Source organism: Ranitomeya variabilis, chromosome 7 (assembly GCF_051348905.1).
Source record: "Ranitomeya variabilis isolate aRanVar5 chromosome 7, aRanVar5.hap1, whole genome shotgun sequence".
In the NCBI taxonomy this organism is placed as follows: domain Eukaryota; kingdom Metazoa; phylum Chordata; class Amphibia; order Anura; family Dendrobatidae; genus Ranitomeya; species Ranitomeya variabilis.
Window position 1 is genome coordinate 101,927,656 of NC_135238.1, and position 16,069 is coordinate 101,943,724.

General features: G+C 44.7%; 1 protein-coding gene across 1 annotated transcript in view; it reads left to right on the forward strand.

Annotated features, from left to right (window-relative positions):
• The window catches only part of PGAP1 (post-GPI attachment to proteins inositol deacylase 1), a 1,745,445-nt gene that overhangs the window by 520,016 nt on the left and 1,209,360 nt on the right, over positions 1-16,069 (forward strand). The window contains exon 9 of the mRNA XM_077275621.1: positions 3,381-3,436. Within this exon, the coding sequence (XP_077131736.1) occupies positions 3,381-3,436 (56 nt within the window). The remainder of the gene's footprint in view (positions 1-3,380; positions 3,437-16,069) is intronic.

Consider the following 16,069-nt stretch of genomic DNA (forward strand, 5'->3'; position numbering starts at 1 on the left):
AGGGTTCAAAAACATGTGTTACTAGAGATGTACCAAAAAAAATCTATGAAGAAAAAAAAAATCACCTCAGGTGGCTGACGATGTGAGGGGGGGCTCCCAGAAGTAGACATTATAGTCCTGTTTTCCAGCGTCAGTCTTGGGTCCTTGCTGCGTTTCTCTTGGGTCCCTAAGAATCTGCAAGTATAAAGAGAGTTCTAAGCTACTATACAAAAGGATAGATACAGCTTTCGGGACTTTATACTTACATCTGTTTTCCAAACTTGGGGGCCTGGCTGCGTCTGTCTTGGGTCCTTGCTGCGTTTCTCTTGGGTCCCTAAGAATCTGCACGTATAAAGAGAGTTCTAAGCTACTATACAAAAGGATAGATACAGCTTTCGGGACTTTATACTTACATCTGTTTTCCAAACTTGGGGGCCTGGCTGCGTCTGTCTTGGGTCCTTGCTGCGTTTCTCTTGGGTCCCTAAGAATCTGCACGTATAAAGAGAGTTCTAAGCTACTATACAAAAGGATAGATACAGCTTTCGGGACTTTATTCTTACATCTGTTTTCCAAACTTGGGGGGCCTGGCTGCCTCTGTCTTGGGTCCTTGCTGCGTTTCTCTTGGGTCCCTTGCTTGGTTCTTCTAAGAATCTTCCAATTTAAACACAGTATTAATTAGAATGATTATGTATTGGTGTGCCAACATACATTTTGATTCCCCCCAAAAAAATTATTACACCAAAAAAAAAGTGTTAACGGTTACCTTCAAACTTGATATGCTTGATGCGCAAGCTGCAAAACCCTCCACCTCCTGTTTTCCCACAAAAATTCCTTGAAAGCAACACCAAAACTACTTCAAACTTGATATGCGTCATGCGCATGTTGGTAAACCTACCCCACCCCCTCCTCCAGACACAGTTTCAACCTTATAAAAAATTTCCCTCATTCAAAGTTAAAATACCAATACCCAAAAATGTTAATTATGGTTACCCTACAGTTACTATTTTCTAAAACCAGATAACATTTTCTATACCAAAGGTTTGCATTCCGCATTTGTATATAGAACCTCAAACACCTTTATTGAATGTAGACCCAGTTTTAAATTTATCTTGAAATCATACTGCGGACAGTTTCGTGGAATTTTTATTACAATTTTTTTTTTTTTTTTGAAAGTAGGAGCTACACTGCTCTTTATTTTAAATACCAGTACAGTATGTTAATGTATGAAAAATAACAAAGATGCAGGACACACACATCACACGGCATTTATACACACACCACACACATGTCACAGCACAGCCTTTCAAAATACCAGCACAGTATGGAAAATAAAAACATGCAAGGCGGGCGGTCAGGCACACACACATCACACGGCATTTATACACACACCACACACATGTCACAGCACAGCCATTGAAAATACCAGCACAGTATGAAAACTAAAAATATGCAAGGCGGGCGGTCGGGCACACACACACATCACACGGCATTTATACACACACCACACACATGTCACAGCACAGTCATTCAAAATACCAGCACAGTATGAAAAATAAAAACATGCAAGGCGGGCACACACACACACACACACAACTCATGCTGGATGGCAGTACTCACATGGCAGTCTCTGGCAGGGTCTTGCTGGCTGCTGGCAGGATCTGTCTTGCTGGCTGCTGGCAGAGTCTGTCTTGCTGGCTGCTAGCAGGGTCTGTCTTGCTGGCAGAGTCTGTCTTGCTGGCAGGGTCTGTCTTGCTGGCTGCTGGCAGGGTCTGTCTTGCTGGCAGGGTCTGTCTTGCTGGCAGGGTCTGTCTTGCTGACAGGGTCTGTCTTGCTGGCTGCTGGCAGAGTCTGTCTTGCTGGCAGAGTCTGTCTTGCTGGCTGCTGGCAGGGTCTGTCTTGCTGGCAGGGTCTGTCTTGCTGGCAGGGTCTGTCTTGCTGGCAGGGTCTGTCTTGCTGGCAGGGTCTGTCTTGCTGGCAGGGTCTGTCTTGCTGGCAGGGTCTGTCTTGCTGGCAGGGTCTGTCTTGCTGGCAGGGTCTGTCTTGCTGGCAGGGTCTGTCTGTCTTGCTGGCTGGCACTTTGTTCTCTCTAGATGGCACATTGAGGAGTGAGGCCCACCTGTCCTGTTTATATAGTTTTGGGGTTGTCTGGGCAAAGTATCTACTTTTTGGAGCACGCTCAATTGAAAAAAACTGATTGGGGCGACTGATCCGCCAAATGACAGGTCGCGACGGATCTGTCGCCCATAGGTGGCCATTCTATGAAATGGCGGTCGCGACGGATCCGTCGCGAACCGTCAATTAGGCGCAGACAAAAAATGTTACAATTTCCATCAATGTCTAGACAACGTCCGCCAAATTTCTGCGGATCCGTCGCATGGCAGATGGAACGGACACCATCCGCCACAATCCATTGCTAATGTATGTCTATGGGAAAATAACGGATCCGCCAAAAAAAATGGTGGATCCGCTATTTTAGGAAAATGTTTCAGACTGACGCCAAAAGACTGAAGTGTGAAGGAGGCCTTACCCGCAGAGTTTAAGCGCATCAGCATACTGTGCATACTGATACAGTTAAGGGCGATTGTTACTCCGGGTGGACCCCTATGAGTCAGGGGCCCCCTCTGATTCCTCATTTACTTTACTGAAAAATGACACTAAAAATAAAAACACATATATAAATTATCTATATGTCCACAAGGAATTATGTCCTCATTACACTGCAAGAATTGTTGACAGATACTTTGATTTTACAGGCATACATGTGGACTAATATCTTGCTTTTTAAAGGAAACCTTACAGTCATTTCATCATCCTAAAGCCACAGCCAGATAACTCATTCTTGGAAATTTACAGATATCTCACCATACACTCTGTATAGGGGAACGGAGCTGAAAGAAGCTACTGGAGACATAAGAGTTTCAGAGTAAGGTTATGTGCACACTTTGCGGATTTCCTGCAGATCCGCAACTTTTTTTGCATTGCAGAATTCTGCAGATCCGCAAGTGATTTACAGTAGAATCACTTGCAAAATGGCAAAAAAACAAACCGCTGTGCTGATGGTGCAGAAAATTCCGTGCAAACGCACAAAATCCGCACTAAAAGCTTGACAAATCTGCACCTTCGTTTTCTGCCAAGAGCTGCAGAATCCGCACCAGAAATTCCTAAGCCTAATCCGCAACGTGTGCACATAGCCTTAAAGATACATGGAAGCAGTACTGCAGCCAATGTCTGATTCAAGCAGTCTGTGGTTCTGGCAGTATGACTATACTAAAATATTCCCCTTAATAGGATAACTGCATTAAAATGTAAGCCCCAAATATGTCAGCACACTATTTATGATTGATGTAGATTTGTTATTTAATATGCATTATTAATGAATAATTCTATCCTTTATTTTTCAGATACCCCTAGATGGTTTTATATCAAAACAAATGACTGGAGTCTTAGAGTTTCAAAGGTAGCTCATGTGATTTTAGTGCTAACATCTTTATATTTAAATAAAATATTCTGCATATAAGAAATGACAAAAAATGGTAAAGAAGTCTCTTGCTGCAGTATTGTTGGAAGGTTCTTTATTATTAACTACACGCTTCAATGCCATTCTGTTGTCTTTATCAAGTGTGAAAGAAAACAACTTGTTGCTCCTGTTGATTTTTTACACTTTATAAAGAAGCAAGTACTGAATTCACATTTGTAGTGGATAATAAAGGCCCTTTAGAGAATACTGCAGCAAAAGACTTCTTTCCAACAGTCAAGCCAATTATTAAATGTGATTTTATCCTGCTTTGGTCATTTCCATTTCTCAAATTTTTCCTCCAGCCACGGGGCAGCAACCGCTGGCTATTTGAACCTTTACAGTGGTTGTGTCTTTACATAATCACCCAAGGTGAGGAAAACTATTGTTATTCTAACTCCTATATTAGAGTGTTACCCTATTTTGTGCTTCTCCCTTCACAGTTTGTTTTTGCAAGGTACAAAAAATGTTCTTTCTATGAATAAGGTCTGGAAAGCAGAAATTTCTTTCATCATGCAAAACAAACATTTTTCAGTAGGATTAATTTAAAAATTGCTGTTATATCAAGTATCCATACTGCATATTACAGGAGAATCAAATGACTGAGTCCCAGAGTTCATACAAATTGATGCGCAGGAAGCAGTCCATAGGCCGATGGACGGTTCCCTGAGCACCGTCACCTCTTACCTGACATAAGAAAATCACTGCACTCATCCAATTCAAAAAGAGTTGCTTAGATGAAACTTTTATTGAAACAATGGTGAAAACGAAGCAACAATCGCAATGAGGTATTCTATTTAGGCAACCTTTTAACGTTTCAGCCACTCGGTGGCCTTGATCACAAAAGTGCTGTAACAGAAAATATATGTACATCTACTATATAATTGTCCTAGGGTCACTTCCGTCTGTCTGTCCTTCTGTCTGTCTTTCTGTCTGTCACGGATATTCATTTGTCGCGGCCTCTGTCTGTCATGGAATCCAAGTCGCTGATTGGTCGTGGCAAAACGCCCACGACCAATCTGCGACGCGCACAATCCGGAAGAAAATGGCCGCTCCTTACTCTCCGCACTCAGTGCCCGGCGCCCGCATACACCCCTCTGGTCACCGCTCACACAGGGTTAATGCCGGCGGTAACGGACAGCGTTATGTCGCGGGTAACGCACTCCGTTACCGCCGTTATTAACCCTGTGTGATCAAGTTTTTACTATTGATGCAGCCTATGCAGTGTCAATAGTAAAAACATCTAATGTTAAAAAAAAAAAAAATCATTAGATACTCACCTTCCGCAGCCTTTCCCGCTCCTCGCGATGCTCCGGCCGGTCCATGCAAGCGGCACGTTCCGGTGGCAAGGATGGTCTGGGAGAAGGACCTGCCATGACGTCACGGTCATGTGACCGCGACGTCCTCACAGGTCCTGCTCGAAAAGGACCTGCCATGACGTCACGGTCACGTGACCGCGACATCATCACACCCTGGGACCGGAAGCTGCCGCCTGCACCCCACACAGGCGACAGAACTACAACGCGCCTGCGGAAGGTGAGTATATGTTTATTTTTTTAACCTGTGACATACGTGGCTGGGCAATATACTACGTAGCTGGGCAATATACTACGTGACTGCCCAATATACTGCGTGGCTGGGCAATATACTACGTGGCTCTGTGCTGTATACTATGTCACTGGGCAATATACTACGTGGCTCTGTGCTGTATACTACGTTACTAGGCAATATACTACGTCACTGGGCAATATACTACGTGGCTCTGTGCTGTTTACTACGTCGCTGGGAAAAATACTACGTGGCTCTGTGCTGTATACTATGTCGCTGGGCAATATACTACGTCACTGTGCAATATACTATGTGGCTCTGTGCTGTATACTACGTCACTCGGCAATATACTACGTCACTGGGCAATATACTACGTCACTGGGCAAATATACTACGTCACTGTGCAATATACTATGTGGCTCTGTGCTGTATACTATGTCACTGTCACAGGGAGACAATGAGGGCGAAGGCTAATAACCCGGGCCCCTGCAATTTCCCTCAGACTAGGGAAACCCTGTCTGACCCTCTACCTGAAGTTTACACTGAAGGTGTGCATGTCTAGGGCCTCCACACTCACCCTGACTCCTGATTCAGCCCTAGACTGAATACCACCACCCACCACCCAGTGAATGCAATAGACCAATACCCACAGTTATAACAAACAAGGATAAAAGAAAAAATACATCACACCGCAGTCAATCAGCAATACACTATAAATGTGCAGGGCAAAATAAATACAAATATAGGAAGGAGTAAATAAGACAAAGGAAAATACACCACCAGCAACGATTCTCCAACAACCAGCTCACCACTCCGGACCGAGATAACTACGGATAAGACAGAAGCTATAATCGGCGACGCCCAAAGATCAGGAGAACCATTTAAAGGAAATGGGCATGGCCCAGCTTCCAATCTGAGGATCAGATAAATTAACCCCGGAGCAGCCAGACGAAAACTAGCCGACGCCAATGAGCAAACAGTGGTCAAACGCGGAATTACCGCTGTCTGTCAGACGACCTGGTCTGAACAGTGTCCGACATGACAGTACCCTGCCTTCTACGATGGATCCCAGGGCCCTCACGGCTTATAGGACCCGGCTTGTCCGGATGGAGACGATAAAAACACCTGACTAGCCGATCCGCATGAATGTCCGAGGCTGGTACCCAGGACCTCTCCTCAGGCCCATAACCACGCCAGTGTACCAAGTATTGTAAAGTGCGGCGCACCATACGAGAGTCAACCACCCTGGAGACTTCAAATTCTAGGTTACCATCCACCAAGACAGGAGGTGGCATAGGCGCCGCGTCCACAGAACCCACCACCTTCTTAAGAAGAGACCTGTGGAACACGTTGTGTATTTTATACACCGTAGGGAGCTCCAGTCGGTACGCTACTGGGATAATGACGGCGGTGACCCTAAATAGACCAATAAACCGTGGACCCAATTTAAGGGACGGTATCTTGAGTCTTATGTTTTTTGTGGATAACCACACCCAGTCATCCACACTCAGGTCCGGACCTGGCACATGCCTACTGTCAGCCACACGTTTGTACCTAGCACCCACACTCAACAGGCGCTGTTTAACTCTCCTCCAGACTGATGACAATTGTGTTCCTAACTGGTCTTCCTCCGGAACTCCGGAAGAGCCTCTCTGACTCAACGTACAAAACTGAGGATGTAGCCCGTAAACACAAAAAAACGGAGACTCCCCAGACGACTCCTGGCGGTGATTATTGATGGCAAACTCAGCCAAAGGAAGAAAGGTAGACCACTCCTCCTGGTTATCAGAGACAAAGCAGCGCAAGTACTGCTCCAAATTTTGGTTCATACGCTCGGTCTGACCATTTGACTGGGGATGAAACGCAGACGAATGAGACAACTTGATCCCCAGCCGTGAGCAAATTGCTTTCCAAAATTTTGCTACAAACTGAATACCCCTATCTGACACGGTCAGACGGAACTCCATGAAGCCTGACCACCTCCTGCACAAACACCTGAGCAAGAGTCTTAGCGTTAGGTAAAGAAGGCAAAGACACAAAGTGCGACATTTTTGAAAACCGATCCACAATCACCAAAATGACCGTGTTCCCCGCTGAGGGAGGCATATCAGTGATGAAATCCATGGAGATTTCCGTCCATGGCTTACTAGGTACCTCCAGAGGAAGTAGTGTGCCAACAGGACGGGAGCGGGGCGTCTTCGCCCTAGCGCACGTGGTGCAAGCTGACACATATGAGACCACGTCCTGTCGGATTTTGGGCCAGCAAAACCGACGTGACACCAACTCCAAAGTACCTCTAACCCCTGGGTGGCCAGCTAGGACAGTATCATGATGCTCCGCCAACACCTTTAGGCGGAGATGAAGCGGTACAAAAGATTTGTTGATGGGAAGCTCAGATGGTACCTCCTCCTGAGCCTCGGCAATCTCAGCCTCAACCTCGGTAGTGAGAGCTGAAACCACAACACCCTTTTGGAGAATGGGTACTGGGTCTTCCCGAGGTTCTCCCCCCGGAAAACACATGGACGGAGAATCCGCCTTAGTGTTTTTAGACCCTGGTCTGTAAGTGACAACAAAGTTGAACCGCGTAAAAAAACAGTGCCCAGTGATCCTGCCTGGGAGACAGACGCTTGGCAGACTCCAAATACAGCAGATTCTTATGGTCGGTAATAACAGTGACCTGATGTACCGACCCCTCCAAGAAGTGTCGCCATTCCTCAAAGGCCAACTTAATAGCCAACAACTCCCTGTTGCCGATATCGTAGTTGCGATCAGCGGACGACAGTTTTTTGGAGAAATAGGCGCACGGACGCAAACCACTCAAGGATGAGCCTTGAGATAGTACCGCCCCCACACCAATCTCAGACGCATCGACTTCCACGACAAAGGGTTTAGATACGTCTGGCTGCACAAGAATGGGGGCTGAAACAAAACTGTTCTTGAGAAATTCAAATGCGCGAACAGCAGCCTCAGGCCAAACGGAGAAATTGATACCCTTTTTAGTCATGTCAGTTAGCGGTTTAGCAATGATAGAAAAATTCTTGATAAATTTCCTATAGTAGTTAGAAAACCCAAGAAACCGCTGAAGTGCGTTCAGGTTATCAGGACGTTCCCAATGCAGCACCGCTTGCACCTTAGCGGCGTCCATTTTAAAACCAGAAGCAGACACAATATAACCCAAGAACGGCAACTCTTGAGCAAAAAATACACATTTCTCAAGTTTAGCATACAGCTTATTCTCTCTGAGAAGCTGTAACACCTGCCTGACATGATCTAAATGAGCATCACGGTCGCAAGAATATATGAGGATGTCATCTAGGTACACGATAATGAATTTCCCCAAAACATGCGAGAACACATCATTGATGAAATGTTGGAACACTGCAGGTGCGTTAGTTAACCCAAAAGGCATCACCAAATTTTCAAAATGACCCTCAGGGGTACTAAAAGCTGTCTTCCACTCATCACCTTGACGGACTCTTATGAGGTTGTACGCCCCCCTGAGGTCAAGCTTGGTAAACCACTTACCACCTGCCACCTGGTTGAACAAGTCAGGTATCAGTGGCATAGGGTATGGATCACGAACCGTAATCTGGTTCAACTCCCTGAAATCCAAACACGGGCGTAATCCGCCATCTTTCTTCTTCACATAGAAGAACCCTGCTGCCACCGGCGAGGATGACGGCCTGATGTGCCCTTTGCTCAAACTTTCAGAAATGTAATCCTTGAGCGCTTGTCTCTCCGGACCGGAGATGTTGAACATCCTTGCTTTAGGCAACTTGGCCCCTGGTTTAAGCCTGATAGAACAGTCATAGGAGCGGTGTGGTGGCAACTCTGAACAACCCTTCTCAGAGAACACATCCGCATAATTCTGAAGTGACTCAGGAACGTTTGAAGTCACAGCGGACACACATGTGGCCAGGCAATTCTCCTGACAGAAATCACTCCACTGGTTTATGTCCTGAGTTTTCCAGTCAATCACTGGGTTGTGTGTAGACAACCATGGAAAACCCAGAACCAATTGTGCCGGAAGACTCTTGAGCACCTTACATGTGACCTGCTCGAAATGAAGAACCCCAATGTGGAGTTTAACCTCAGCCACAAACTCAGTAATCTCCCCCTGTGGAAGAGGAACAGAATTGATGGTGACTACACGGATAGGATGAGGCAGTTTTTCAATCTTAAAACCAGCAGTGCGCGCAAACTCCTCATCAATGAGATTTGTGGCGGAACCACTATCCACAAAAATAGTGATTGGTATCTCTCTGCCAGCGACAACAACTTTGGCAGGGAGCATGCACTGAGAAATCATCATGGAGGATATGCATAAGCTCAGATTGGACTCCTCCACACCCTCTGAGCTCAGAAGTTTTCCGCCGTTGCGTTTTTCTTTAACAGCAGAGGACAGATATTAATAAAATGACCAGTTTTACCGCAGAAAAAACAGGCTCCCTGCTTCCTGAGTACAGGGGTACGATTCTTAACATGTGACACCCCTGCGATTTGCGTAGATTCCGTGGGCTCACCTGCAGCAACCTCACGTGAACCTAAACCTTCACCCACATGTGGCGTCTCATGATTCCCCTGACGCAAACGGCGATCAATGCAGACAACAAGACTCATAGCGGAATCTAGTGAAGTAGGAGTCTCGTACATCAGGAGGGCTTTTTTAACCCTATTAGAAACTCCATGAATAAAGTGACTCCCCAATGCTGGCTCTTTCCACTGAGTGTCAACCGCCCAGCGGCGAAATTCAGAACTGTAATCCTCTGCAACACGCTCCCCCTGGCAAATAGTGCGTAACTTAGATTCTGCTAGAGCCATTCTGTCTGGATCGTCGTAAATGTGTCCTAGAGCAGAAAAGAAACTCTCCACTGAGTTAAATGCAGCGGAATCAGACGGCAACGAAAATGCCCATACTTGGGGATCTCCGCTTAATAATGACAACACCAGGCCCACACGTTGATCCTCATTACCAGAGGAGATCGGGCGCATACAGAAATACAGTTTGCAAGCTTCACGAAAAGAAACAAATTTACTGCGTTCCCCAGCAAATTTTTCAGGCAAAGGAAACTTGGGCTCATTAACTCCTCCTGTCGCTCCAGCTTGTATATTAGATACTGCTAGTCCCTGTTGCTGCACTGCTCCCCTCAACTCAGTGACCTGTAGAAACAGTGCCTCCAACTGGCGGGTTATGGAAGTCATGGGATCCATGACAAAACACAGAGAAGAAAAAAAAAAAAAAAGGAACCCTTTTTTTTTGTTTTTGTAAGGCCGACTATAATGTCATGGGGAGACAATGAGGGCGAGAGATAATAACCCGGGCCCCTGCAATTTCCCTCAGACTAGGGAAACCCTGTCTGACCCTCTACCTGAAGTTTACACTGAAGGTGTGCATGTCCAGGCCTCCACCCTCGCCCTGACTCCTGATTCAGCCCTAGACTGAATACTACCACCCACCACCCAGTGAATGCAATAGACCAATACCCACAGTTATAACAAACAAGGATAAAGGAAAAAATACATCACGCCGCAGTCAATCAGGAATACACTATAAATGTGCAGGGCAAAATAAATACAAATATAGGAAGGAGTAAATAAGACAAAGGTAAATACACCACCAGCAACGATTCTCCAACAACCAGCTCACCACTCTGGACCGAGATAACTAGGGATAAGACAGAAGCTATAATCGGCGACGCCCAAAGATCAGGAGAACCATTTAAAGGAAATGGGCATGGCCCAGCTTCCAATCCGAGGATCAGGTAAATTAACCCTGGAGCAGCCAGACAAAAACTAGCCGACGCCAATGAGCAAACAGTGGTCAAATGCGGAATTGCCGCTGTCTGTCAGACGACCTGGTCTGAACAGTGTCCGACATGAGTCACTGGGCATTATACTACGTCACTGGGCAATATACTACGTCGCTGGGCAATATACTACGTGGCTCTGTGTTGTATACTATGTCACTGGGCAATATACTACTTCACTGGGCAATATACTATGTGGCTCTGTGCTGTATACTACGTCACTGGGCAATATACTACGTCGCTGGGCAATATATTACGTTGCTGGGCAATATACTACGTCGCTGGGCAATATACTACATCGCTGGGCAGAGCTTACTCTTTGCCACATGAGTTTTCTTTTGCCTGCCTCTGGATCAACATGTTAGGGCATGTTAGGTTAGGCTATGGGTTGAACTAGATGGACTTACAGTCTTCCTTCAACCTTAATAATTATGTAATCACTATGTAATGATTTAGTTTTTGTATGAAAGTCTCGGGAAAGATGGGTATGACGTTCGAGATGATGCAGTATGCTCAATTTCTGTCAAGACCTCTACAGAACATGCACCTAGCTTCCTGAAATTCATCTACCAGTGTAGTGAACATTTTTAATTCTTAAGGGGAAACACGGTGGCTCAGTGGTTAGCACTGCAGCCTTGCAGCACTGGAGTCCTGGGTTAGAATCCCACCATGGACAACTTCTGCAAGGAGTTTGTTCTCTCCGTGTTTGCGTGGGTTTCCTCCGGGTACTCCGGTTTCCTCCCACATTCCATATATGGAATATGGATAGAGAATTTAGATTGTTAGCCCCATGGGCGACAGCGATGCTGATATGTGCAAGAACTGTAAAGCACTGCAGAATATGTTGGTGCTATATAGATTTTTATTATTATTATTATTATTATTATTGTTATTATTATTATTAATAAGCAATTTACAGAATTGTATAACATTGTGCTGAGTCATTGGAAATTACCATTTTTTTTCAACTAAAATGTTACTTTGGCCTCAAGTTTTCAACTTTCAATTTTCAAAAGGTTTAATTGAAGAAATTGTACCACAAAATATCATTGGTAAATTCTCCTTAGTATGCTAATACACACATATACACAGTGCAAAGCTAAGAAGTGGAGGACCGCCAAATTGTAGTTCACATTTTGGAAATAAATACACAGAAATCACCATGCTAAACTGTATATTTATTTCCATTCATCACCATTTACAGGGATCCACACAAAACCTGTGACAATCGCCAGCTGCTTCTGAGCTTCTTCTCCCCTTCCTCCTCGAGTGAGAAGCGCCAGTTTAGATTGTTTCTATGGTTCATATTTTGCTGGAATGGTTTTGGGGTCCCAGAACAGGAGACCCCCCATAAGTGACCTTATTTTAGAAGTTAAACCTTCAGTGAATTGAGATAGGAGTGCAGTGATCATATTGCGACCACATGTGTGTCACTGAATTTCATACCATTGGGTGGTGAAGAAAAAATAATTAATCAAATTACCGCAAGAATTTTGCTATAGTCCCAGACTTCACATTTGCTCAAAATGACACCAACATTTAGCACACAATTTCTTCTGAACATGGCAATACCCCATATGTAGCTGTACAGTACTGCTTAGCCAAATTATCATAGAATAGTTTGTGGACTCCATAAACAGAGCCCCTAAGTGTCAGTAGAGAAGAATTCCCCCTCAAGTAACTCCATTTTGGAAATTACTCCCCATTGGGGATTTATCTACAGATGCATTGACGATTTTGACTCCTTTGTTATTTGCCAGAAACAAGCAGCAGTGATGCTAGTATAGTGACCGTACATTGTAGTGCGCATATATTGTGTCCAGCTTCTGGAGACATGAACCCTGTAAATTAAGTGTGATCTCATCACTACAGAGATGCCAAACATGGATGCTAACTATGGTTTATTCACACTATGGGGCTCAGAAGGAAGGGGCCATTCAGATTTAGAAGCGCAGAATTCGCTAGATTTCTTTTGGTGGTCCAGGAGCCATTTTGTTTTTCCAGAGCCTTTGCGCTACCAGTAATGTGGAAGTTTATTAACAGATGACAGACCTGAGTGGGGACTTGCTTTTTGTGGATTTAGTTGAATCTTTTTATTGCGAACATTTTACTTAATATTTTGGATCACATTTATCTTGTGCTCTACGCTGAACACTTAAATTGGGGGTTTCCATCTAACTTTCCGAATGATCTGACTGAAATGAAATCTCTGAGGACCCATTCACTATAATGAGGCAGCATTGTTACTCTTGACTCCGTTTGGTCTCTGTTAAGCGGAGTCATGACATTTTTTGATTGCTTTCTATTTATGGGAGTTAGAATGAACAAAATCCAGCAATTCGGGATTTTTTTTTCTTACGCCGTTTGGGTCAGTATGATTGCAGCGATATCATATTTATATAATTTTTTTGTGTTTTGGTGCTTTTACATAATACACTATTTTATAGGAAAAAAAAATAGTTTTTACATCGCTGCATTCTGAGAGCTATAGTTTTTTTTTATTTTACCACTAATTGAGCTGTATGGTGGCTTGTTTTTTTGCAGGACAGGATGATGTTTTCAGCTATACCATTTTTATTTACGTTCATCTTTTTGATCACATTTTATTCCACTTATTGTTAGGTGGCATGATGAAAAAGCATCAATTTTCATTTCATCCATGACACGCTGAGAGAGGGATCTGCCCACCAAGGACAGAAAACCTAGTGAAATAAAAGGCCTATACTTCTCCCCCGCATCATTTGGTTTTCTGTCCTTGATGGGAATGCATTGCTGAAGCAGGCAATGACTGAACTGTCCCGTCATCTGGAAGAGGAGACTTCGCGCCTGTAACGCCAAACTTCAGGTCCTGGAAGCGCCATCCACTGGTCCACTGTGGGCTCATGTGTGGTTTAGGGCAGTGGGCACTCATTTTGTGAGTGGCGCGCCAGATTACGTCAGTAAGGCCGCGCATGAAGATGGCGGTGCATTCCACTGACGTCACGTGCCCAAGACACTCAGGGATTGGGCATGCCCGAGTGACGTCACAGGGGGGCGTACCCGGAAATTATGGTGGTGCACATCGCTGGCGCCAAGGACCAGAGCGCACTGGGAGTTGTCTTGCCCTGGTGTTTTCTTGAAGAGGGGCAGATTGGAAACTGGAACTGGAGGAGGAGGTCCAGGAGGAGTTACAGGCTGTGGTGTCAGCTCTCCTTCCTGGCATTCCCAGTAGAAGACATGGACAAATTTAAGTCATTAGGTCAACTGGGAATTTTAACAGGAGAAGATTGCTAAATCCCTAGACAACATTATGTTTGTGGGTTTAGAGCAAAGGAAAAAGCATACCTGTCCTGTTGAAAACAAAATGTATTTGCTTATTAATGAGGAATGAAAAAAACTGAAAATACCGTGGCCTTACCCTCATCTTCCAAAGTAAGATATCCTTTTGAGGAAAAAGATATAGATGTGTGAAAAGATTCCCAGAATAGATGTGGCAGTGTCAAAATTGTCAAAAAGGTCATCCCGCACCCTGCCATTCAAGGATTCTCGTGTTTTGAGACCCTCTGAACTAAAAGGTAGAAGGATACCTGAGGCACATGTGGGAAGCTGTAGCAGGGGGTTTAAAATCAGCACTTGCAAGGACCTGTACTGCTCATTCCATAATGATCTGGATTTAGCATTTAGAAGAGCAGCTGACAGATAAGACCCCAAGGGACAGGTTTCTGGCTAACCTGCCATTAATGCAACGAGAGATGGCATTCTTAGCAGATGCATCTGCAGATTCTTTCCGACTGGCAGCTAGGTTCACAGGCTTGTCAAATGCAACTAGGCAGTCCTTGTGGCTTAAAAGCTGCCCAGGAGACTTCCTATCACAGAATAAGCTCTGCTCTATCCCACGTGATGGCTAATTGCTGCTGGGAACAGACTAGACGACATTTTGGAAAATGCTGGCAATACAAAAAAAAAAGGGCTTTCCCAGACATGGAGGCCTTGGGTCTGGTGGGGAAACACCAGAAAAAGGAAGGGGATTTTACATAGTATGCTATGTAAAATCCCCTTCCTTTTTTCTGGTGTTTCCCCACCAGACCCAAGACCTCCATGTCTGGGAAAGCCCTTCTTTTTATTCCCAGACATGGAGGTCTTGGGAGTAGTGGGAAAACACCAGAAAAAGGAAGGGGATTTTATTTCCCCCCTTTTTAATTAATACAAGAAAAACCGTGACTATTCTTTCAGAACCATCATCCACCTGAAGCACTACCTGTTTCAGGATTGCTACATGGTAGTCATAAATTTTAAAGATGCATACTATCATACCATGATACATTCAGGCAATCAAAAGTTCCTAAGAGTCTCTTTATTTATACAAGGGGAAATAAGGCTGTGTGCACACGTTGCAGATTTGATTGCAGATCTGCAGCATTTTTTGCCGCACGAAATTGCATCAAATCCTCAGTGTAGTGCACAGCCAATGTAAGTCTATGGGAACCCCAGACTTGATGTGCACATGATGCGGAAAAAGCGGCACCGGAACACAGCTTTTTTTTTACTGCAGCATGTCACTTTTGTGCGAAACTGCAGCCTTTCTGCACCCATATACTTGCATTGAGTCGGGCACATCCGCAGCAATACTGCAGATGTAAAAAAGATCTGCAGTTTTGCTGCAGATGTGGGTCCGAGAAATACTGCAGTTCGGGAGGAAGGAAGTGTGTGGGCGATGACTGTGTGTGCGTGTATGTGTGTGCGAGCGGGGTCTGCGGGCTGTCCGGGTGTGTGCTGGACTGTCCGGGTGTGAGTGTGTGTAGGCATCATCCGATGGGACTACAAGTCCCATCGGGCTATGCCTGCTACAGTGATAGTGACAGACATATTAGCCAATGATGGGACAGTAGTAGTCATCCCACCATCCGGCTAATGTGCTGAATGTAAAAAAAAAAAAAAAACAACACATACACACATGTACATTACATAAACCATGCAACATACAACATGCACCCTGCAACATGCACCATACACCACATACATGCAGTACATACATACAACATACATATAGACATACAGTACATATACTGAGTGTGACCGGAGCATAAGTGCGGACAGCGGTAAGTGTGTGACTTGAGATTCAGTGACTTTGGATTCAGGGAGTTTTCGATGGAGGAATTACTGAATTGCTATCTGTATTTTATTAATACTATTTATTTTTTATTTAACGTTTCTGTCTGGTGGAATCCCCATTAGGAAATGT